This window comes from Manacus candei, unplaced genomic scaffold, assembly GCF_025592945.1.
Source record: "Manacus candei isolate 608988 ecotype Guabito, Panama unplaced genomic scaffold, ASM2559294v1 h1tg000027l, whole genome shotgun sequence".
Classification (NCBI taxonomy): Eukaryota; Metazoa; Chordata; class Aves; order Passeriformes; family Pipridae; genus Manacus; species Manacus candei.
In genome coordinates this window covers 9,320,609-9,346,596 of record NW_026138075.1, presented here as the reverse complement: position 1 = coordinate 9,346,596, position 25,988 = coordinate 9,320,609, and the positions used below count along the sequence as shown (strand labels likewise).

Here is a 25,988-nt window from a genome sequence, read left to right as displayed (position 1 = left end):
TTTTTGTTTACAGATTTGCTAAAAAATTCAACAGATCCAAATGAAGCAGTAGCATCTGCTTGCCCTGTAGTTCAATAAAACTTTAAATACATTTTAAAGGAAGTTGAAATCTTAGGTTGTTTTACATTTAGGTAATTTAATCTCATTTTTGTGATTCTGTTAGTTTATAGAATTTTTTCATCTTTGGACATGTAAGGTTGCTGGGCAATAAAAATCCAGACAACACTGAAAAGTCTGTGCTAAGTAAAACTTGGATTTAAAAATGCAAGTTATTCCAAACTCATGTTACTAGATGTGCAATCTCAAGTCCTCAGAGAGGTGTAAATGCCATGACTGAGATAAGGCACCTACTGCCCTGGGGTGCAACCTTGACTTATGAAGTATACTGAACTGTAAGTAAGCATGCAAGACTTGACTCCTGAAGTGCACTGAACTAGAAACTCCAGCTGCTCACAATGGAAGGTACCTGCTCTGTTAACAGATCACTGAAGAGCACCAGGCATACCTGAAGACAGTCCAACAATGCATATAGTCACAGTCTCATTTCCACAACTATCCCATGGCTCAGTGAAGCCGCTGAATTAAATCAAGTGAGATTACACCCCTAGAGATGAGCAGTGGATATGCTCATTATGCAATATAAGAACAGCTATTCTATTTCAAATCATCCCTCCAAAGCAAACATGATCAGCAGCTCTGGCAAACTCCACAAACACACAAACAAGCTTTATTTAATATCAAAACCAGCAGGTTTGGTATGCAGGCACAGCCCATATTAATACTAGAAACTGCTTGGAGGAAGTGATTGTAATCCTGCTAATTAAAGTCAAGTGTTAGAAAGCCTGGGTACCACTTTGATTTAGCAGTATTCTTTCCAAATGTTGACTGTATCTTGTTCAAAACAAGAGCAGTGCCCTCACAACTAAACAGCAATTGACAGGTTTTGTAAATAAACATGCCGTTTCTTTGCCAAACACAACAGCAGAAATGAGAGGACTGGGCAGTCACTGACCATATGAAGTTCAACAAGGGAAAGTGGCAGATTCTGCACCTGGGTTGAGGCAACCCTGGATGTACAGACAGACTGGGGAATGAGATGCTGGAAAGCAGCTCTGTGGAAAGGGACCTGAGGGTTGATGGCCAGTTGAATATATATTCGAGTCAGCAGTGCCTCGGCAGCCAGGAGGGCCAACCATGTCCTGGGGGCATCAGGCAAAGCATCACCAGCCAAGCAAGGGACGGGATTGTTCCGCTCTGCTCTGCACTGGTGGGGCCTCACTTGAATATTGTGGCAGTTTTGGGCACAATATAAGAAATACATTAAGCTATTAGAGAGTGTCCAAAGGAGGGCAACAAAGAGGGGGAAGGGCCTTGAGAGGAAGCCGTATGAGGAACGGCTGAGGTCACTTGATGTGTTCAGCCTGGAAGAGGAGACTGAGGGGAGACCTCATTGCAGTCCACAACTTCCCTGTGAGGGGAAGAGGAGGGGCAGGCACTGATCTCTTCTCTGTGGTGACCAGTGACAGGACCCAAGGGAATGGCCTGAAGTTGTGTCAGGGGAGGTTTAGGTTGGATATAAGAAAAAGGTTCTTCACCAAGAGGGTGGTTGGGCACTGGAACAGGCTCCCCAGGGCAGTCGTCACAGCACCAAGCCTGACAGAGTTCAAGAAGCATTTGGATGATACTCTCAGGCACATAGTGTGAATCTTGGGGATGGTCCTGTGCAGTGTTAAGGGCTGAACTTGATGATCCTTGTGGGTCCCTTCCAACTCAGCATATTCTGTGTAAATAAAACCCTACATTTTCATAGTTGTTTATTTGTTAGATGTCATAGTCTTTAAAGCAGAATAATAGCTTGCAGTCTTAAACAGTACTACTAAAATGTGCAACACATTTTTGTGAGCTGGGGTGTGGGGAGGAAGGGACTAACTACAGCAGAGAAATTCCCACTTAGCAGACACCTGTCATGATAATCCCACATCAATAAGCAATGATGTAAAACATTTACAAGCAATATACAAGGAACAACCACTGTGGTTTCCAGTCAGGATGATGACTATCACCAAAGTAACCCTGTGAGATTCAGACATAAAGTTAGGTCCCGTGTTTGTAAAGATGAACTCCTCTGAACTCTGCAGCCAGACATGAAAGTCCCACTGACATCAAGGGACACTTGCAAATCATCACAGAACTACTACCACTCTAGACCCCAAGCACAGGTACACAGCCAAATGTATTCATACCATTTATTTTTGACAACACACAGAGCATGCCTTTTACTTCAGCTACTCATTTCTCCCTAATTATGCCAGAAGACAATTTATAACAATAGGTATTAGTCAATTATGCCTGAAGAAAAGTGGATGACTGCTTCGAATTACACGAATTCCAGAAATACTCATATGCTTTGCACTTTTATCGCAAGAAATTGATGCCAAGATTCAGCAGCCCCTATGAACGTTATCTTCACCACCTATTTCAAAACTAACAGTCGGAAGAGCTTTGTTCACTACCTTCCCTCAACAACCAGGGAAGAATGACTATCTTATCAGACTGAAGAGACCAGCTGCATGAAGAGACCAGTGTGGTCTACCAACTAATTATCTATCGTCTATTAAATGTGTACTAGTGACCATCGTTTAGGTGTCCTGCAGAAATTAAAAGACATAATAATTCAAATTTGGATAAGCAGACAAGGAAAAAAACAGAGGCTGTCTGAGGAAAAGCCGTGCTGCATGTGTCAAGAGCAGACACCAGCAGAGAGAGCCCTCAGAGAGGTGAGAGGTGACTCTGGGGAAAGGCGTGAGAGTGAGGGAACCCCAACTCCCCGTCCAACCAACTTTCCTCTGCATAGTTTATAAGAAGGAATGTCTTAGGGACGTAGCTCCTGCTTCGGTGCACAAGCACCCCTGGCAGCGCTGCACCCGCAGCTCGGGATGGCTCAGCCACACGGCCTATCACAGCGTGCAGGGCTCCGACCGGCGGACCCCGGGCCGTTCCCCCTCTCAGGCGAAGGACATCCCCACTGGCGAGCGAGCGGGCAGGGGTCTGAGACCAAACGCCGTCCGTCCTCCCACCTCTTTCTCCTCAGCTCCCTTCCCCAGCGGCCGGCCGCCCTTCCCGCTTCGCCTTGCTTCGTCTCGCCTGCCCTGCCCGGGACCTTCCCTCCCGCCTGGCCCCTCCACCCCGGCCCAGTACGTACAAAACCACCAGGGCAGCCCCACGAAGGGCTGCGGGGCCCAACACTCACCGCGCCACCGTCGCCGTCCTCCGCCCGCTGCTCCTGTCTCCTGCCGACAGTGGGCGAGCCCTGCAGCAGCTGCTCCAGGCAAGCGGTGCTGGGCAACGAAGAGCTCTTCTGGTGGGACAGGTGCGCCCCAGGCCGGCGCGCCTCCTTCCCGCTCGCCTGCCCCTCATCGCCGGCGACCGGCACTGGCCGGCAGCCGGGTGGCGGCCCCTTGCCCTGGGGAAGCAGGTGCTCCCGCAGGCGGCGCAGGGCGGAGCCGGACTCGCCGTCCGGCTCTACCGGCTCAGCGGCCGAGCAGCAGAGATTGGGTTGGGAGGACGAAAAGACGCGGTCCAGCACTTGCCGCCGCCGCTTGAAGCCGCTCCACTTTGCGCCGGGAGGCAGGTCCCCCTTGCCGCTGGTCGGCGGCGGTGCGGGGGGCTCCGCAGTGCGGCGCTCGGTTCCTGCCCGCCCGCCGCCACTCCGGCCCTTACCCCCCAGCTGCAGGTTCTTCCACAGCCGGGCCTGGAAGGATACTGCCGACTCAGATTCGCTGGGCTTTCCCCCGGTGGTCATCTGGGGCTCCTTGCCTGCCTCCATCCTTCTTCTGCGACGGAGGCGGTGGCGGCAGCAGAGCACGCCGGAGCCCGGCGCCTACTCTCCGGTGCTGGGCGGGCCGGAGCGGAGCGCCCGCCGTCGGGAACGAGCGCAGGGTTCCACCGCGCCGCCCTCCACTCAGAGTGGCGCGACCGAGGGAGGCTGGAGCTGCAGCGCTGACGTTGAACCTAAAAGAAGGACGAAACCCTCACCTTGGCCCAGCCGGGCGGAAAGTTTGCCTCCCTAGGCCCCCCACCCTGGCTGTACCCTCGGTGGCAGCGGGCAGCGCGAAGCGAGGTGCAAGGGGAGCGGCGGCTCGGCTATGTATACGTGCGGCTAATGCACATGAGGACGTAGCAGGAGGGGGCTTATCCTGCCCACCTCCCCATCTATTTTCTGCATTGGAGACAGCTGCACCGTACGAGAGGCTTGGAGGGCAAACGGCTCCGGAGGTCTCCGCGGAGAGCGAGGGTAGGGAGTGTCTGCGCCGTGATATCTGCGGTCTCCTTTGGGGTCGGGGTACACCCAGACCCTGTGTGAAGGTGGGAACGTGAAGTGGGTCCCCGGCCGGGCAGACATCGTCCCCAAGCCGCGGCAACCTTGTGGAGGGAAGGTTCAGTCGGATTTGCTCGTGCAGGTACAGTAAACGCTGCAGAAAATAACCGGCCTCGTCACCGGCTCTGCGCTCGGCAGCGGTGGGCGCAAAATGCAACGCACGGCCAGGCAGAGCCCGCCAGATAGGGGCGTTTGTCAGTCTCGTATTTTTTAAATTAAAAAAAAAGTTGTTTTCTCATTACAGCATACTGGATTAGTAGTCCCGTCACTGCATTTTTGGATGCTTAACGCTATCTAAAGTGTCTTTTTTTAATTAAAATAATACCAGCAGGATGATTTCAGAACAAGTCTTTACGTTCCATGAAACAAACAAGCAAAAGAAATCTTTTGGTGTATAGTGAGCCATACCTTTATGTAGCGTACTTTTGGGTTTCATTTCAAAAGACACTTCTTCACACCATTGAGGTTTTGGCCACCTGTATTCAATTTTCCCAAAAAAGTTTGCAGCCAGGCGTTTGACAGTACAACTTTTGCTGAACAGAACAGGAAGAATACAAATTAAAAGTATTGAGATAAAATGGGTGCTTTCAAATGATTTGGGGCTTGGAATTATATCTAAAGTATTTGAGAAAATAGCCAAAACAACCTCTGAACCACTGGAGGTTGTTTTTGATGAGTCCTGTCAGATAAATGACATTTCAGGACCAGAAAAGGCCAAAGATAGTCATAGCAAAAAAAAAAATTCAAGATAGAAAATGACAGATAGGTCAGCCTACTTTGATCCCTGTAAGTAAATCTAAATTATTAGCTTCTACTACCTAAAAGCAAAACCATCAGGTAGCAAAGCTCGAATGGATCAAGGTCTGGAGGAAGCTTATGTGTCAGAATTTTTGAAATGACATCTTTAAATTAAATAAGAAATGTGCTAAAATGGAAGCTCTTTAAAAGGTCTGCTTTCTTGTAAATAATGGGTTTACTCAATGAGCAGGAATCAAGAGAATAAAATATGAATTTAGTTCTTCCCCAGCGAGTGAAAAAGACTACAGAAGTATTTCAATATATACATGTGCCTTGTGTGTCACTTTTTGTTTTCACATTACAGTCAAAACATAGAATAAGCAGCTTTTCAGGTAAACAGCGTTTTCTGTTAAAATTAATACTCTTTTCACAAAGCCAATAGGTATAGAGAACTACAATATTCTGTTCAAAAGAAATTGTTATTTGTCAAAATACTGAACTACTCTGATATCTTTAAATGACAGTTATTTTCACAAGTGATCACATTTTCCTTTTCAAGAAAAAGAAAGACCAGAAATTTGTTGTTTGTGTAGACATATTCCCTACAGAAAGTAATCTCGCAACTAGAACAGTACATGGATGCTCATTGTCTGGGAGAGGTGTACACAAGCCTCAATATGCCTTGTACTGTGTTTTTATGATCTGTGCATTGAGTGGTCCCAAATAACGTGCTGGCAAGCCTCCTGATTCTTCTTCCACATAAACCAGCATAAGCTTTCCTTACATTAAAATTCTGTCATTACACTGTAATTTCCAAATTGGTCTAATTCACCTCCTTTTTATCCAACCAGCAAATAGATTTGCTTATAAAAGGATCAAAGGAGTTTAGGCTGTTTAGTTGCAGAAATACTCATTGTCTTGGGGTTGAAGGACATCTGGGATGAGAAGGCAGTGTATGGCTCTGCTGCAACAGGCAGAGTGAGATTATTCTAGAGTTAATTCAAATCAGTTCACTGTAAACAGTCTTACAACAAAATGAGTCATTCTGCACATTGAATTCTCTCTGAGCTATGTTTGTTTAAATTGAAGCAGAACCTAGCAGACAGATCACAGGAAGACTTCAAACAACATTCAAATAGAAATCTCAATGTTTAACAAAACCATGGGTTTAACACCTGTGCAGATGAGAATGATACTTCTAAATGTACAAATAAACCTTTATTAGCCTTAGAAATAAAAGAAGGCTATCTGAAAATACTTGTTTACACCATATTGCTTCAAAGTTTTGTAAACTAAAACAAAACAGAACAAACAAACAAACATAAAAGAATGATGTAGTATTTCAAACAGGAAACCTAGGAGAATATGTTTTTTATTTCCAACATATAAAGTATACGTATCAAAAAGGAAAAACATTTTCTGGGTAAGGCAGCTATCAGTGTTGTTAGAACTGTATTTCATCTATCTATATATGTCATTATTCTAATTAGTTTAATTTAAACTGATAAAACAAATGTACTGCTCAATACTAAGCACCATGCATTTTTTTTTTAAATATTTTCTAATGCTTTTTAAGACTCTGACCCAAAGCCCCAGATTTCTCTAGTTATTTAGGTCAAATAAAAGTCTTTGGTTTGCTTTGGTTTTGCTTATTTCTTGAAAAAAAAAAATGTTACTTTGCTGCTTCTGATATTTAGGTCATTATTGATAGGTATTTATATTTCAAAAGACACTTAATTTTTTAGCTAACACCCCCTTTTGAAACACCCTCTCTTCTCCCATCATTCAGAATATAAAATACAGCGAGAATGGTAATATGGAAATACATACCAGACATATTTGAAGGCAGTATTGGAACACGGCCTTAGGCTCAAAAGCTGAGCATGATTTTGTTCTTCTAGTCTAGAACCACATTTTTAACACCACTTGCACATCATTTTGCCTTGTTCTTTCTCTGTGTTTCTTCAGTCTGAATTATTACGGATTTGTGTTTCTTTTTTCATCAGACTTGTGTTTCAGATGGAAAAGTTCTTGTCTGTAACACAATTTTTAAGTACATCCTCAAATGTTGGTTTTTGCTTGATTTTATCTCCACACTAACAAATGAACATAGGCATCCCAGTAAACAAATTCAAGTCTTGTCATGTTAAACAGTATCTCAGGCAATGAGTTCTCCCCAGCCCATTGTAAGAAGTTTCATATTATACAGACAAACGCATACTCTTTAACTCTTGTCCTCCACAGTGAAAATATTTTTACCTGAAACTTTCTAATTGAGATTCAGTGAGAGTCAAGAAATAGACTGTTGTAGCCAGTACAGAATATTGTAGCCAGAATAGTGAAGAGCTTTGGAATATTACAAGTATTGAAAGTGTGCCTGAAGCTTCAGGCAACCTTAGCTGTACTACAAGTCCTGTTTTCACCCACAGCTGCACAGTAGTGAGTACATTTCTTCTTGCATTTTATACCAGTAATCCTGTTCCTGCTCTTCTAATTTGACTAAACATAGCTTCTCACAAAACCAGTTGCAACTTAGCTCCACAAAATGTTTCATCGTCTTAATGTAGTTTTGAGTATTTTTACCCAGCTACAGGGTTTTTTGGCTGTAATGATAACAGTACAGATTCAGCCATTAACCTAGGATAATGCAGGTTTCAAAATGTATTCCTGAAGTGAGAGAACCCTCCTTATGAGAAAGTACTGGGAAGAGTCTAAGTTGAACTGTTATGAAAAATTGAGTCAATTTACTGGAGATTAATTTCCCTTCATTTCATGTACATCTTTGTCTCTAATATTTTAACCGTATTGCTAGCCTTCTGCTAATGTTCCTTAGCTATTTCTTTGTTTGTTGTTGTTGATACCTGACACAGTTTCTTTAATAACATCTACAGGAAGGTCTAATTCAGCTCCTGGGAATAAAGGAGAGAAAAAGCAGAGTCACACAGCATTGGTGTATCATAAGCCATGTGCAGCAATTCAAAGCATATTCCGGTCTACACACAATGGTGGAAAATCCAGCAAGATGTTCTCACAGCTGAGAAGAAGTAGGCTGACTGACGGGGGGAGAGCTGTAACCCCCCTTATGCAAGACTCAGAAGGACCACTCTGCATGCAAGTCACAATATGGCACAAAATGGCCCTTTATTGAGCACGGACGCAGGCTTTTAAACAGAGAGCAGGGATTTTTCTAGAACTTAGGGAGCAGATTGGGAGGAGTACTCAAAAGAGCGGCCAATCATGGTAACAAGGGGCGGAACCTATCTAAACATGGACAAATAGGGAAAGGGTTTGTATAGAACCAATAGAAGAAAACGGGTACAGAGAAGGAAATCATATATTCTCGTAATAAAACACGTTATGCCAACAACAGAACAATCGCACAACCAAGTAAAACACTGGAAACAGACACTCTTGTGGTTATGGTAATCATATCTTGTGCATGACAGCATAAGTGCACTGTGAGATATTTTCTTCTCCCTCCGATCTCTCCTCATTAAGTCTCTTCCACCAGTCATAGGAGTCTCTTAGGGCACCTCCAACAGCTGACCCTACTAGAGGACCAAGTATCAAGATCTGGCACTCCCGACGTTAGCAGATGATTTTCCCCTTCAGATAGGGAAAGGACAGGAGGTAACGGCTTTAAACTGAAAGACGGTAGATTTAAATTAGATACTAGGAAGAAAGCTTCACTGTGAGGGTGGTGAGGCACAGAACAGGTTGCCCAGAGAAGCTGTGAATGCCTCATCACTGGAATTGTTCAAGTGTTCAAGGAACAAAATGATCCTTCAGGTCCTTTCCAACCCAAATCACTCTTTGAATCTGTGATTCAGATCTGCAACACTCAATATACAGCTCTTTTCTTTTTGGGTTCTGGTTTAAATTGCAACAATGTTAGTACTAAATTTAATATTAATTTAGAAATTTTATAAGGCTTCATTTTTATTCTAAACTTCTCTGGCATCTTCAGTATTTCCCTAGTTAATACATGTAAATATTGACAAATCTGTATTTGATACATTTCAAACTACTCTTGGCCTATTTTATATTGTATCTGTGTTTGTTTTGTAATATGAAAAATATATGTAAAGAAAATTATATCCTTAAATGGTTTGTAGGGTATTCTGTAGTATTAAATATTTTGGCCTATTCTATGATGCTCTATCTTGCAAGCATGACAAGTATTTTTGCAAAATAAAATATGTCCATCAATTGTTCTTTTTGATTCTATGATTCTTCTCAGCTTCAGCCTTAGATTTTTATTCCTATATGGTAAAACCCATCAGTTCTTATGATTCACTACTAATAGTCATGTTGGCCTTTAAAATTATTTTTAATGATTGACTCAAGTAGTTTTATATCATTGCAAAATCCCAAGTTCATAAACTATTAGATCAATGGCAAAACCTTAAAATGCTTCCACTGCTCCTCAACATTTTCTTTAGGACAGGTTTTGGTGTTTCCTTCAGTATCTGTCAGGGTTAGTGGGACAGCTGTAGCTCTTTCCTCTTTCAGTTCTTCTGAAATCTCTTCTATATGGGTCTTGCTTTTAGGTCTTTGCCTAGCTTTCAGAGAAATGTCATGATTCACTGTGGAACCTATGTCTTCGTAACTCCTATGTCTCTCCAGGTATTAAGTTCAGGCTTCTTTATTTCCTTCCTTTGCATGCACAGTAGCCACTGAGTTCAAAGTCTTCTTAGAATCAGAATGTCATTTATTTTAGCTTTAGAAACAAAAGGAAATATTATTAAAAATTATAAACTGTAGATACTTTCCATATTCATCTTCTGTTGCCATCTCAGCCTCAAATTCTGCTTAGCTCCTTAGCTATCTTAATTCTTTTTACAGTTAAAAAGGGCAACAGTTTTAGTCTTCGTCAGTATTCTGTATTTTTACCCTTTGACAAAAAAGCATGTCTGTGTGTTCATCTACATGTTGAGTATCTTGGATGTTCAGCGTAAATCTTCTTGGCAGTAGTCCCTGACAACTTTCACATCTCTGTTGAAGCATCATCAGTGGTGCCCATTTTTCAATTCCTGCTAGTTCTTTCAGGTGTCTCCTGTTGACCCTGTATAAATTATATGAGGAACTGACTGCGTACACCATAAATGAGAGTTCCAAATAGTGCAATACCCAGAACATTTACTGATCTTAATGGTCAATACACTTAATCTATTTCAACTACCATTGAACAAATTCAGAGAAACTAATTTTTTCTTGTCTCTTAAACTTATTCATAGGTCATATTCGTAGGTCATTTCTGCTTAAAATCACTTCCCATCCCAACAGCCTTCTTCCTTTTTAAGCTCTCAATATCCCAAGGAGATGTAAGGATTTTTATAGGGTTTTTTTGACTTAACAATGCTCACATTTAGAATTGCCTCCTGATTCTGCTAGTGGCACTGGGGTCTTGCAACACAATGAGCAATTTCAATTTCAGTTGAAATGAGAGACTGTGGAGGACTCTTGTGGTCTCCTTCATTTCCTGCTGCATCCCAGCACTGGCATTAGGAGTAGTGGAAAAGGAAAAAGTTGATTGGAGAATCATTTGGAACTTGCATGTAAATATATATATAATGTGAATCACAGATACTGTGAGAGTTTAAGAAGGATAGAAGCAGCTGATGAGACAGGAACTGTCCTGGGGCCGTGGCTCAGAGGAGTTCGCCACCTGCCCGTTGTAGCTGTGGGGATCTGCTTTGCTGCCACCGCCTGCCTGCTGCCAGTTGCCACAGGTACCTGCTTTGCTGCCACCACCTGCCCACTGCCAACCTCCATGGGGACCTGCTTCACTGCTGCTGCCACTGCTGCCACTGCTGCCAGCATCTCTGCCCAGAGTCACCGTTCCTGCATGGCTGCCACAACCGTTGTTGCCACTCATACAGCTGCAACTCTGCCCCACCTACATCGTGATCATGTGGCCACGTTGGGACTGTGTTGCATTTTGGGTGACAATTTTTTTCTGTTATTGTTTGATTGTTGTTTTGTTCTGGTTTGTTCTTTGTTTTTTTGTAAAATTCTTATTAATTTTCATATTCCAGTGGAATGCCTCATAATTTAAAAAAACTTTGTAATTTAGGGGGATGAGTTTCTATTCCATTGGAGGTCCCACCTCCTGGGACACATTGTCAATAAACCAAGATACCCACCCACTAAGACTAGGCATGATTCTTGCGATTTTCCCACTAAGCAAAAATTTTCAGGAAACTGATCAGTGTCATGTAAATGGCTTACAAGTGATTGAGATCACATCTTTGTGAAATCTATGTCGTCCAAAATGCAAAATGGGCACTTCATTTTGCATGTTTAGTCCTGGGTATGTACATTCTAATGTGAGCTTGTTTCATAACTGCAATCAAAAACTTTCCAACATGTTAACCTAGAACTTTGTCATATACAATCAAGAAGAATAGGTATACCTACTAGTATTCAGCACCTGTTCTCCCTGATGTGTTATTGGAACTACAGCTTACCCTTCTTTGTACTCATTACTGATCAGAAAAGGCTCATTGTCAGACAGGGCTAATTTCTTGTCTTGTACAAGAAGGCATCAATAAAAGGCAAAACAAAAGTAGATGTGTTAAGGCAACAGGTGTAATTACTGGTTTGTCTCATATGAAATTAAGAGAGCAGTATTTTTACATCTGTGAATACATCTGAAACAGACTCTGTCTGAAAATGAAGCTGAAAAGCCTTTTAGCTTCTGGCTGAACAATTTTATGCACCAGAGAACACTCTGAAGCCCCAAAAAGCAGTACTTGAGCATTGTTGAATTGAGAAGCATCATGGACCTGGGTTGATGCATTGTGGGTGAATCGCTGGGGTGCATCACACTGGCAATTACTCTGGAAAGTGATTTGATGCTTTTATAAGGTGATGGACATTTTCCTGATTGATCTTAAATATTTGAACAGCATACACAGACATAAAACTGTTTCCTGCTTAAAAACTTCAGCATTTCAAAATTTTTGATGTCCTTCTGAGTCAATGTAGTATCTCTGTATATCTGTTTGTATCACTCTCTGTTTAGCTCTGTTTATCCCTGTGTATCTCTGTATAGCTGATGCATTGCAAATGAAAAAGAAAAACACAATAAATCTGTTTTTTCCGTATATTTTGTTATAATCTGTTTACAAGAAAAGTGGACTTCTCATATTGCTGAAGTATCTGCTGTATGAAATGCAGCCAGGCAGTACTGAAAATGGGCAGTTTTCAGGTGTATAATGTCTTCACTAGGAGGTTGCAAGAAGATGCCAGAGCATTTCACTTATTCATGTGGTCCTGGGGAGACAACACTGAAGATGTGGGGGTAGTCCAAGAAGAGGAGAGGAGTTGTCCCTCTAATCTGGCAACAGCCTCATTATTCAATTCGGGTAAGCTAATTTTCTGCAGAACTTGATGTTCTTTTTACTTGCAAACCTACTAAAAGCAAATCTACTAGTTATACAGTAGCAGAGTAAGTATTCCCAATCCTTGTTCAGCTACTTTGCAGAACAGCATTTTTACTTTGATCAGATAATTTAAGAAATCCCCATTGTCTGAAAAGTTATGATCAGAGAACTTAACCTGGAAAAGCAGATATTTAGAAAAAGTAGAAAAAGTAGACTACCTCAAAGAAAGGTAGTTTAAAATATATCAAACAAGGAGAAAAAAAGAATATCTGTGTAAGATGATTTGCTTGGCATAGTGATCCGAACTGCTGTAATCTGTAATGGGAATATTTTTGAGCAGAAAAAAATAGTTTATTTTGAAACAAAGAACAATAGAGATACATTTTTTCCACTAAATGTGTGGAATTATACCCACGTATGTGTATATTTATAAGTACACAGGGGAAACCCAGAGATCAAGAGGGTTTGCCTCTGTTTCCCCACTTTGTGCTGTGTTTTCTGATGGACAGGAACTGGGTTAGTAGAGAAGTAAGGAGCAGAACAGCAGAGCTGTGCTGCATGAGATATCAGTCTGACACCTTTAACTGGGAAGGACCAACCTAATTGTCTAGACTGCTTATGTCAGGACTTTGTAATTATACAAAAAGCCAAAAGTAGCTGGCATTTAGGAGACAGGCATCTTCTAAGACCAACCTGGTTTGGTTGTACTACATAAAAGAGACTTCTTAGCACCCAGAATTTGTAAGAAAACTAGAAATTACTGTTTGACTTGAAAGGTTTTCCATACTTTATGGTTTGCACAGGAAAAATTTGGTCTCTCAAGGTTAATACATTGCTGCTTTCACAGCTTTTATGCATCTAGTAGTTGCAGGATGATAAACTCTCCCAATGAGATTGGGATGACCCATGATTCAGATCCATATAAAAGAGTAGACAGCACAATGGCTCTGTAAACACTGATCTTGGTACTTTTCTTCATTTATTACGCCATACTCTTTTATGGACTTTTCCAAAAGCACTATATGCCTTTGCTAATGTGTTGTCTTTCTCCCCATCAATCTTACCATCCAAGGAGATGAGGTAATTAAACTGCTGGACTGATTTAAGCTCTGATTAGCCAATGGTGATATGGGGATGATGGAAGACTTCCTGAGGTGCCGGTTGATGGAGAACTTCTGTCTTCTTTAAGCTGACTTCCAACCCAAAGAGCTCAGCAGTGTCTGCAAAGCAGGATGTTAAACGCTGCAGAGCTGCTTCTGTGTGGGCAACAAGGGCGGTGTCATCAGCATAAAGCAGCTCCCAGACAAGGTGGTTTAAGGTCTTGGTGTGGGCCTTCAGTCGCCTTAGGTTGAAAAGGCTTCCATCAGTACGGTATCGAATGTAGATACCGTCTTCTTCATCAAGGTCTGCCGTGGCCCTTTGGAGCATCATGCTGAAAAAGATTGTGAATAGGGTTGGAGCAAGAACACAGCCTTGTTTCACACCATTCTTTATTAGAAAGAGTTCAGAAAGTGCATTGCCATATCTGACTTGGGCATGTTGATTCTCATGGAGTGAGATGATCATTTTAAGGAACTTGGGGGGACAACCTAAACGTTCCAAAATCTGCCATAGACCTTTTCTGCTCACAGTATCAAAAACCTTGGTGAGGTCAACAAAGGTTGCATAGAGACCTTTGTTCTGTTCCCTACACTTCTCTTGCAGTTGTCTGAGAACAAACACCATGTCTGTGGTACTCCTGTTGCCTCTGAAACCACACTGGCTTTCAGGTAGAATTCCTTCTGCTGTAGTGGGTATTAGTCTGTTCAAAAGTATTCTTGCCAGGATTTTGCCAGCAGTGGAGAGCAGAGTAATACCACGGTAATTTGAGCAACCCGATTGAATTCCTTTCTTCTTATACAAGGTGATGATGACTGCATTACAAAAGCAGTCAGAACTGATGGTAGTTCGCCTAGTTCCCAACAGTGCACCACAAACTCGTGAAATTTAGCATGGAGTGCTTGGCCCCCATGTTTCCAGATTTCAGGTGGAATTCCATCAACCCCAGCTGCCTTGCCAGTTTTCACCTGCTGTATGGCCTTAAGAGTTTCTCCCAAAGTGGGGGCAGTATCCAATTCGTATTTCACCGATTGTTGTGTGATGGACTGAATTGCTGAGTCTTGGACTACACGGTTGGTACTGAAAAGAGTCTGAAAGTGTTCAGACCATCGATTCAGAATGGAGGGTTTGTCTGTCAGAAGTGTTTCACCATCTGTGCTGAGTAGAGGGCTTTGGACCTGGTATGCAGGCCCATATGCTGTTTTCAGGGCCTCATAGAATCCTTTGTGATCACCCGTATCTGCACATAATTGAGTTTTTTCAGCTAGATTGATCCACCACTTGTTCTGGATGTCACGGAGTTTCTGTTGGAGCTTGCTGCATGCAAGATGAAAGGCTGCTTTTCTTACGTGACAGGAAGGCATTGCAAGGTGTGCTTGATGAGCAGTTCTCTTCTTCCTCAGCAATTCTGGGATCTCTTGATTGTTTTCATCAAACCAGTCCTTGTTCTTCTTGAAGGAGAACCCTAAGGATTCTTCAGAAGACTGCTGGATGCCGTTTTTATTATGGTGCCAAGTGCTTCAGGAGAGGGATCTATGGAATCTATAGAATGATTTTTGAGCCTAGTCTGTATATTAGTAAATTCATTGCTACAGAAGTAATTTTGCAACAGGACCCCACATCCACATTTTTCCCACCTGAAATAGCCCTGCGACACTTGACTGAGATTAACAATAATATGTGTAGACAAGGCTGCAGGTTTTCCTTGTTTAATGAAAGTGGACTGTTGCATGCTGAGAAAGCCTGCTGTCCACAGCCATCATTACCACCACTTTGCAGCTCATGTAATTAGAACTCACATGGGATTGTTTACTGGGCTGCTTCCTTGCACAGAGCTAAATTACCTGCCATCCACCGAGATCTCCAGACTGCATGCCTGCTTGGATATGGGCAGTAGGCAGGATGATGCCTGTTTGAAATAAGTCAAAATGACATTTCTTTTAGCTGAATTCAGGTCAACCTGCACTTCAGGGTTAAGCCAAGCTGGGGTACAATAAAAGTTAGCAGTATTCTGAAGGAATTTCTAGTGAATTTTTCTGCGCCTCCTCTCTTGTTGCAGCTGATGAACCCTTCTTAGACATCTTCAAGCATTCATCTGAATTAATATATGATGACACATTAATACAGGAAACATTTTCCTTAGTGAATATGCACAACAAGACAACCCTGTCTTGTTACGCATAGGAAGATAAAAATAAATATGTAGACCACCACTTGACATCCAGTCGTTTGGGACTGCATAAATAACCCATAAAAATGACAAATCCAGTCATTTACAAATTTTCTAAATAGAATTTAGATCAAATGATAAAGATGTGTTAAAACAATACGTGAGTTTATGAGTAATTTTCTGCTGGAATACACAAATGTTCTCCATCATCATAGCTTTAGAAATTCACTGCCAGGTAGGAAAAAGTAACGTAGCCCTCCCTGCTGCACTTTGCACTGGGAGTTAAGGTTACCCGAGCTGTCCTAGCACTGCTTAAGGGTGGTAATTAGGATATTTTGCTTCTTCCTTAACAACAGAGGAGGCTATTGACTGCCTTTGGTTATGTCCTGTGTGTCCTTCTGTAGGAAACAGATGAAAAGGGTCACCATATCAGTGGCCTCCACAAAACTGGAGAAATCAACCATCAACATTTTTTGGAGCGATAGTTTCGGTGAAAAGTTGTTTGACATGTGGTAAGTAGATTAAATATCTTAGACTTCAGGGGAAAATGTGTTTGTGAGATGTTTACTTAGTAATGCTTTGCAAAATTCATCTGATTTTACTACAACTACCTACATCCTTCTATCTTGGTAAGTGTGACATAGCTGACATTCATTGACATGGACTTAAATATTCACAGCCATAGGAATGTCATGTAATTTGCACTAACATTATCTTTATTACACTGTACATTTTATATACACTTTGACTTTTTACAAGAAAATTATTTATATTTCTATGTTCCATCAGTTTAAACAAAACTCAATCAAAAAGACAGGTTGGTGTGAAGCAGTATTTATGAGTGCAGCAAAACTTTGCATGATTTTCATAGAAGCTTTTAATTTCCCTGGGTAAATTGCATAATTCTTGTTAGTCATCACAATGTTCAGCCAAAAATCCCAGAACTATAAATGGAAGAATATTTTAAAATCAAATATACTCAGAGTAATTTTTGAGTGATGAGGAAGGTTGATATTTTTGATAAATCTAACTCTAGTATTTTACCATTCTGGAACAGGATGGGATTTGAGACATGTTTTTTCTTCTACTTTCATCCAGCATGAGGGCAAGTTCCCCTTCTCTTTAGCAACTTATCCTACTTTCACGTTGGTGGTGTCTAGGCAACGCCCCTAGACTTCTTTATGATTATTTTCTTTGTGCTTTTTCCCATCCTAGACTCCATACCAGTTTCCATCAATTTTGGTTTACTCTATTGGCAACAAAATATTCTATATTTTTTGATTGAAAAGTATTTGAACCAAATATATTTAATTCCTGCCAACAACTGTAAGCCAAATTTCTTCCTTCAATTACATCCCACAACACATTTCTCAAGTCAATTCTTTTTTTCTCTGCTAACCAAAATAACCTCACTCCTTTTGATATTTTTGTGAGTGTCAATACATTTTAGAAGAACATGACCATGTCTGCTCTCTCTGTGGAGATGATTTCATGCTTGTATTTCAAGCTTTAACCCACAGTAATTATCCTTCTCCATGGCTATCAAGAGAGTCATTCTGCACTGAAGTTCGTACAGGCTGTCTCATGCTCTCACTAAATCTCTCAAAGATATAATATGAGTAAAGTGTTGACCAACAGAGGAGATCGTGCTAAAACTGACCCTGCCTCAACCACTGCATGTACTGCAATTTCTGAAATAACTGTGACACCATTATTACAAGAATACTAGGGATATAAGCAGCCAGCTGCCCAAGGAAGCAGTCTAATAGCTGAGCTAAAGCACACAGACAGCATCTCAACAGAGAGCTGTCCTCATGCACAGGTCAGCGGATCCTGAAGCCAGTGCCGCTTGTGTCCTGCAGTGGCCGGTGATGACTTGTCTAGTCTGATCCCATTCACTCCCACAGTTGCCTGCTGTGAGGACTAGCAAGGGTTGGGAGAGTGATAAATAAATCAGAGGCTTTTCAAAGGGACTTAAACTCACTGTGCTGAGCTTCATTACATAAAGTCTTTTCTACTCCTACACATTGACTGAAAGAACAAATTATTTTGAACAAGAGCAGAGATTATGAGAAGGGTGACCTATTTTAGAGCTGCTCGGCCATTCCTTATTTGTCTTAGTTACCTGGCCAAAATTAAAAGTTTTGGTTTGGTATGTCCAGTGTTAATATCATACTCACCCAAACAGGGACTGATAATTCATTGATAAAAATATGCTATGGCATATTTTACAGAAGACTAGCAACTACAAACCCACATATTCAATTTTTTTTTTATTTATAATGTCTGTTTAAAGTCAATATTATATAATTATATTGATATCATTAATATATTATTATTATAACATTGATAACAATAATAACAATAATAATTGCATTACTATGAGTGATGTAGTAATATCAATAATGTGAAATTACACCTTTATCACATGCAGAGCTCATATACTCATGACGAAGGACTTCTGCTGATAATATTGTGTCATATTTCAGGAATGATACTCCTCAGTTCAGTGCCCCTATTGCGTATTAATATAATAAGTAAATAAATTATACAGACCCAGCTAGATGGTTGAGGGTTCACTGCCAAATCCTCTTTATTCAAATGAGACAACAGCTTAGATATATGTTAACACCTCACACCATGTGACCTTAACAACCAAAGCCATGGGGATCTCACTGTCCATGTGATAGAGTGCTTGGGAAACTACATGTCCCAGGGTGCTGTTCAGCACCCTTCCGGAAACCCGACCCCTACACATCCCCCTTTCTTTTTTATTACAAGTGATAGAACAATTTTTAACATTACAAGCAACATAACAATTCTTAACTTTTTTCTTAAACTTATTTTAACCATCTGTGTAATCAGGGCCTAACGTGATAAGGCCTTTCTTGAAATTGTTCATATAACTTTACTAACAGTGCAACTTTTATAATTCCATAAAAGTGCAACCTTTAGAATTTGTAATACGCAAGTTCACTTAGGACTTTCTACCTAAGGTTTTATGTGTATTTGGGATAAACAACAGCTTTATTATCTTAGGGCTTCAGCACAACTGGGTTGAACATTGACTTCCACTTACCAATGGCCTGCATGTAATTGGTAGAAATTCAACTCCATTTCAAGGAAAGGGCCCTTATAGAACGAGTGCTGTGTTATGCAAGTGTAATTTGGTCAAGGCACATGAAGCACAAAGTATTTCCAAGTCATGTTCACACAGCTTCTCTCATTCATAGAGCTTTCACATTCATACATAAGTGGCCACTTTACTCATTCCTTACCCATGCATACTTAGAATTTTTATTATGCTTTTATTTAAATTACGTAGTTTGGGGTTTTTAGTGGTTATTTGCCACGGCCCAGTGGGGAAGGAAATAGGGACGCGACACTGCACAGAGAAGTCCGACAAGGTGGAAGGTTGGGTTGCAATGGTCGCTTTATTAAGAGGAACGAGAACTTATATAGGGTTCGGGTGAGGGAGGTCCGATAACCGGGGTGGAGCATAGGATGGACATCTCAGGGTACAACAGGACTGGAGAGTAGGGAGAAGGAGGGAGGAACCTGGGAGGAGTCAGGTGCTTGGGACCAATGGGAGCTCAGTCCGCACTGCAGTGTTTTTCGACCAATCAGTGTGGGATGAGTGGGAAAGCAGGGGAGAGCAAGGGAGTAAACAACTTTTGGTGGGAAACAACTGGGGACAAGTTCAGACAAGTCTGGGGTAATACAAATCAAGAGAGTTAGTATAAAAATATATATATGGGTACATTAAACTGTGTTCAGAACTGGGGTAAAAACATGGAAGTCCATAAGTTGTTGTTTTCCTCAAGCACCATACAGGTGTCTCCAAACTTGGAAATGCTGCCATTCTGTTTCTTGATCCTCCACATCTCCCCCTTCTTTGTTTTCTTGAGACAGAGTTAAGAAGATGGATTGGGGGATGAACCTTTTGCATATGGCTACAACACAACAAATGGTTAATAACAACACAAAAAGAGTAATCAAAATTCCAGAGCATATTAACACTATTTGTTTGACTCAATTAGGAAGATTAGGCAAGCCTAGTTTATCAAATCGTCAGTGGAAAGTTTAGGGGAAAATTTAATATCATCAATGAGTTTACAAGGGTGTTAATACTATGGGATATGGACTCTGAGTCATCAGAAAAATTAAGACAACACATGCCTTCAAAGTCTTGACACCCATGGCCATGTAGTAGCAACAAAAAATCTATAGTGGCCCTATTTTGGAGGGACACATCTTTTAATCTCTGCGTGTCTCTAAATAAGCCTTCCAGGGTGATGCTGGTTGCGTTAGTCTCTTTCGCCAACCAGCACCCCATGTGTGTTAGAGTGTTGAGGGCATGTGATGTACCTATACCTGCGATAACAAAAGAACTGAAATAATTATCAGTAGTGGACCAGAGATCAATATTGGGGTCACAGTCCTCTGGAATTTTAGGAATGGGAAGAGCTCCCAGTGGAGGGTGCGAGGTGCCTGGGGGAACTAAAGCAACTTTTGAGGAAGTCGAGGGAGCATCTTTCTGCTATTTAAGTGGGGACTGGAGGGTAGGGTAATTAAGAGAATCCTTTCCATAGGATTCAATTGCATAGCCACATTGAACCTCCAGTCTTTCTTTGGAGATGATTGAGTCATTGTAATTTTTCTTGTGACTGTGACTGGTCTTTTAGGGATTGTATACCATGCTGGTGGTCTGGGGGTCAAGGGTCTAGCTTCTGGCCCTATAGCGGGGTATTTTGCTTTTGCCCAATTGAAATCTCGTTTTTGCCGAATGAGGGTAGCGGGTTTTTCATTCATTAACTTAAACTTAAGTGGGTGAAAGAAAGTGACTTGCCCAATTATGCAAGGTCCCCCAATGGGGTATGAAGGAATCCCTATCCATACCCTTTCCCCACAGATGAGGAATTTTCCTTGGGGCAACATGCTAGGTTTGGACCCTACTGCTTCCATAGTGATTATTTCTGGTGTGGTGGTGTTGCACCATAAGGAAGTATCCTTGTATACATCTTTAAAAGGAGTAACATCATTCTTTTTGATTCAGGAAGTGGACCGGGATACGAATCTGAAACACCAACTGGTGATCACTGAGCCTAAGGTTTCAAACTCGATAGGTTCTGCCTCTGTATAAGAAGGGGATTCAAAATATTTTTTAAAATCCTTGTCAAGAGGGATACCATGTCTGGAACAAGTTGTTTACATTATTAATAGAGAGACATATTACATCATTATTAAGTTTCCCGTGCCAGCTTTACCCAAGTATTCTCTATCTGTTGGAATGCCCAGATTGGGACAGCTGGTGTGGGTTCAGGTGCAATGACAACTATTCCGATGACGATGGAGATAATGTAGGTGCTAGCAGTCCGCATGTTGTGTCTTGAAATATCCTCACTCTCCTCGCCAGGACCCACTTGGGTCTGGTATCTGCAGAGATGCAGGCATACCCTTTCCCCCAGGTGATGAGAGGAAAGGGGCCTGTCCAACTATCAGAGGGTCTTTATATAATATCTTTGCCTTTCTTGTGTTCTGCCTATTTTCTGATTTGAAATGTCTTTCAACAGGACTTCTGCTTATGGGCATGTCCCATTCCTCCAATAGATTTAAAAAATTTAGAACGCACATTGTCTTTTCTAATCTTTCTTGGGGAGTCATACCCATACTCCCCCTTTTTTGTTTTTTTCAACAGGTTTTTTATATTTTGGTGGGCATGTTCTATAGCACCCTGTCCTGTGGGATTATGAGGGACCCCGGTGTGTGGTGAATACCCCAGTCATCAAAGAATTTTTTTGTATCTGTAGATACATAGGAGGGTCCATTATCTGTTTTTATTTGCTTTGGAACTTCCATCCTAGCAAATGCCAATAGGAAATGTTTTTTAACATCTCTACTTTTTTCCCCAAAGTGCGCGGTGGCCACAATCATTTTAGAGAACGTGTCAACAGACACATGTACATATTTAAGTTTTCCAAATTCTGGTATTTGTGTGATATCTGATTGCTAGATCTCTAATGGTTCCAATCCCCTAGGATTGGCCCCTTCTGGGAGTAATGGAGTAATCATCTGACAATCAGGGCATGCTGTTAAAATCTCTTTAGCTTGTATTAATTTTAGGCCAGATTGCTTTTGTAGTGACCATGCATTCTGGTGAAAAAACTCGTGAGAGAGTTTGGCTTGTTAGTACAGATTAGGTATTTCAGCCATACCTGCCAACAATCGGCAATTAGGTTTCCCTCCACCACAGGACCTGGTAGTGCAGTATGAGATCAGGTATGAACGATGTAATATCCAAATTTTCTGCTATGAATTAGAAATAGTAAATCCTTTAATAAGTCGAATAAGCGTTTGTTTGAGACTTCTTTTAAGTATGAATTTTCAATTCTTTTCACTATGCCCACCACATTGGCCGAATCAGATACAATATTGATTGCTTCGTTTTTGAAAATTTTAAATGCGTGAACAATTACTGATAATTCCACAATTTGAGGAGAACCTTGTACTCTGTGGATATCCTGTTGCCAGTTTCCATTTTCTTGCCAAACTATGACTGCATTTCCTGTTCTCCCAGACCCATTGGTAAAGAGTGTTTTGGCTCTCTTTATGGGAATTTCCAATTGGATAGTTTTTAATCTCATTGGAGTTTGTGTTACTCTTTGTATAAATTGGCATGCCGGGAGGTGAAATTTTATTTCTCCCAGGTAACCACCAATGGCAGTCTGAAAGTCAATGGAAGTCTGCAGCAGCTGCTCGAGCTGCTCAGAAGTCAATGGGAGATAGACATAATTTGTTCCATTGAGTTCTAAGCTTCTCGTACGCCCCTTAAAAAGTAATTTGTCAATCATTTCTACCATTTTCATGATAGTTTTTTGGAATTGGTGAGGTAGGAATAGCCATCCCCATAAAGTAGAAGTCCTTGTAATTCACCGAAAATTGGCCCAGGATGGCGAACGGCTGCTTACTTTCTCTAATGATGACTAAAGAGAATGGCAGTCCCCTCTATCCTTCGATTCGCTTGCCGATCAGATATTTTCTCCTCTACAACAGAGAGGGCTTCTTCCGCTTCCGGAGTCAGGGATCTTGGGGAGGACAGATCTGCATCTCCTCTTAATAATTTGAACAGGGGGTGCGGATCACTGGTTGTGATGCCTAGCACAGGACATATCCAGTTAATGGCTCCCAACAACTTCTGGAGATCATTTAAATTTCGGATTTTCCTGTCAATTGTAATTGATTGTGGCCTAATAGATTTGGAGCTAATTTGGAATCCAAGATATCTCCAGAGTGCTTCTCTCTGCACCTTCTCAGGGGATACTTCTAGTCCTAGGAAAACTGAAGTAAGCAAACTAAAGGATGAATCAGGAAGGAAAAATAGAATCCTCACAGCTGAAGCCCATGCTCTGACCCCAACTGTAGTGTCTGTACTACGTCCGTGATGTACTGAGACCATATGTACTCTTACCAAGGGCATCCCCAAACTCTGTGGACTTTTCTCAGGCAGATATGGGAAGGGCTTTGGTCACTCAGCAGGCAGCTGCCCACTGCCCCTGGAGCACAGCTTTCAGCTTAACAGCAGAGATCATCTGCAGCCCTCCCAGTCTGAGCCATTTTCCCAGAAAGTTCTCATTGATGCCTGTTTTTCCCCCTCTTAAATGGTCTACTCAATGATACTGTGTTCTCACTGTATTCAGTATACTCAACAACATTGAAGCCAGCTTTGTAAGGCATTCCAGCTTCTCTGGGTTTTATTTGGTTTGGTAAGAGACAGCTCACGTTTCACAGAATCATAGAATATGCTGAGTTGAGAGGGACCCACAAGCATCACTGAGTTCAACTCCTGGCCCTGCACAGGACCATTCCTAAGTTTCAGCCTGGTCTAAATAAAAATTCAGGAGACAGATCCCAGTGACCACCTACCACTAGACCAGAAGTGTTTCACAGTCAATCAATATTAAGAATTTTCTGAATTTTAAGCTCCCACGTAGGCTTGTATCTCTGCACACCTGTATGCACATTCATTTTAGAACTGCTGGAGCTATCTTGCATGGCCATTGATGCAGCACTGCCTTTCCATCCTACCTTCTCAGGGTGACTGTGTCCACATGCATGTCTGCTAGAAGCATCTCAATAACCAAGGGAGGTAAAGTCATGGCACTGATTTCATGCTGGAGTTAGCACAAAGATAAGTCTGACCTCCATCCTGCTGAGGTGCAGCAGGTACCATTGGTGAGTGCTGCTGGAGCTCTTGCCCTCTGGTGGTGCTGAGCACTGCTTCTGATACACAGCCTCTTGGCTGCCTCACCAGTCCACGCTTTGCTTGACATCATGTGGCTTTGGCTTGAGAAATAATCTCAATGCCATATCTGAAATATTTGACCTGCTCATTTCACTAGCCAGAAGAACAAGTTAACAAGAATTCTTCAAAAAATGCTGGCACCTTAATTTCTTTATTTTACTGGCCAAACTATGAAATTTTAAGCCATTATCTGCCACAGTCCGAAGGGGGAGGGGAATGGGGCCATGGCACAGCACGGACAGATCTGGAGTCCAGGTAGAGGTGCAAATGGAATGCTTTATTGAGGTGTGCACGGGGTTTTTATGAGTTCAGGCAGGGAAAGGGCTAGAACATGGGGTGGAGAATGAGACAGACAAACGGGGGAACAAATCGGGGTAGAGACACAGGCAAAGGGGGAGGAACATGGGAGGAACCGGGGAAGGAAAGGGCGAATGGGAACTGTCTCCTCTCTGCAGCTTCTGCAGCCTATCCGAGAGGGGAACAGGGAAGCAGGGAGCAGGTATGTCTGGGCATGCCCGGGAAATACAAATCCTGGGGAAACATACAATGTGTATATTGATAAACACATAATAACGGTAAAGTCCATATTATAAAGTCCTTTCAATCACTGTACATCCTTTTCCATTCCTGAAATTGTTCCCATTCTGATTCCTGGTCCTCAACAATTGTCTTCAATGACTCTTCAAGGTCACCAGTCTCAGAGCAGTTGAGTCTCACAGCTCACTGGCCTCCTTCTCTCTGGCTTTTGTCTGAAGCTTCTGCAAGCATGGAAGGTGCTGTGGATAATTTTTGTGAGCAGGAAAAAACAGTACAGGGCTAGCTTTGAGCTTTTTTTTTACGGGCATTTTTTTGCTCCATGCTGAAGTATTGTAAATGTTTATTGTATCTGAGCTAGGAGGTGAAAAGTCATCATTATACAGCAATGGCAGCTGCACATAATTTATATATAGTATACTTCATTACAGTATTTAGTACTGTAATTTATATGTAGTAAATTTCTGGAAGGTTTTGAAGGCCTTTTCAAGATCTGAGTTAAAATATCTCCAATGAAACCATTCTGTGGACTGATTTACTGTGTGTTTCAAACAGTTCTTAAAAACTAGCCTCAGTGTTTTTTAACAGAGCTTCTGCACAGTAGGTATGGCCCTGGGTTCTCAGAGAAGTGGTAAAAATCCAACTAGGTTATAATGGGGAAGAAGGAGTGACTGAGACACCAGCACCACAACCTGCACTGAAAGTGCAAACTGTTCTACTCGCAGCAGGCAAAAATTTCAGGACGCAGAGTCACTGGCAAACTGCACTTTACTGGTTATAAAAACTCTTCCCTGGATGTGAATTTCCAGAAGCCAAACAAAAATAAGTGATTTGTGCAATATATGAATTAACTCAGTCAACAGCTCAACAACTCAGGTTGGGCAGGAGCCATTTTTCATCTCTGAGGAGCACCTCTACTTTCTCAGCCCAGACCTTTGATCAGCTAGCAGGACTTGTTTTTGTCATTGGCACCATACAAGGATGGTGGAGGTGGCTGGTCAGGAAAGGATACTGATGAAAACATCCCTGTGTCAGGAATGACAGCAGTGTCCTAGAACAATGTTTATGTCTTAGATATATTTTCTCTCACACCTCTATCAACAGCTTAACCAGAAGAAGTCCAGATTCTCCGTAAGCCACATCCCTGCCTGCTATCTACTGAATAAGCAGAGAAATGAAGATGGAAATACATCTACCTAGACTGTTCAAAGTTCTTGTGTGTTGAAGGCACAAGTTGATTTCTCCTTGAAAGTACCATCACAATAATTTATTTTTTCTTCTTAGGGTTGAGGGAACAACTTTAAGTAACAACAAATTGATTAGCTCTCCTTGATGTCACATTTATAAATATTTCTCCTCTGAATTTTATTGATAGTTTTG

General features: G+C 41.8%; 2 protein-coding genes and 1 long non-coding RNA gene across 9 annotated transcripts in view; 1 reads left to right on the top strand and 2 right to left on the bottom strand.

The window, feature by feature from the left end:
• MCTP1 (multiple C2 and transmembrane domain containing 1) overlaps positions 1 to 11,880 on the bottom strand; it is a 188,455-nt gene extending 176,575 nt beyond the window's left edge. For all 7 annotated transcript variants that reach the window (XM_051789361.1, XM_051789363.1, XM_051789362.1 and 4 more), the window contains exon 1: positions 3,251 to 11,880. In XM_051789361.1, coding sequence (XP_051645321.1) covers positions 3,251 to 3,826 — 576 coding nt within the window. In that variant the 5' untranslated portion in view covers positions 3,827 to 11,880. The remainder of the gene's footprint in view (positions 1 to 3,250) is intronic.
• LOC127471896 (uncharacterized) overlaps positions 8,595 to 25,988 on the bottom strand; it is a 37,576-nt gene continuing 20,182 nt past the window's right edge. Inside the window, exon 2 of the mRNA XM_051789382.1 lies at positions 8,595 to 8,605. Coding sequence (XP_051645342.1) covers positions 8,604 to 8,605 — 2 coding nt within the window. The 3' untranslated portion in view covers positions 8,595 to 8,603. The remainder of the gene's footprint in view (positions 8,606 to 25,988) is intronic.
• Positions 12,355 to 25,829, top strand: LOC127471967 (uncharacterized). Its single transcript, XR_007904812.1, has 3 exons — positions 12,355 to 12,486; positions 16,177 to 16,284; positions 25,713 to 25,829. It is a non-coding gene; the product is annotated as an uncharacterized LOC127471967 (long non-coding RNA).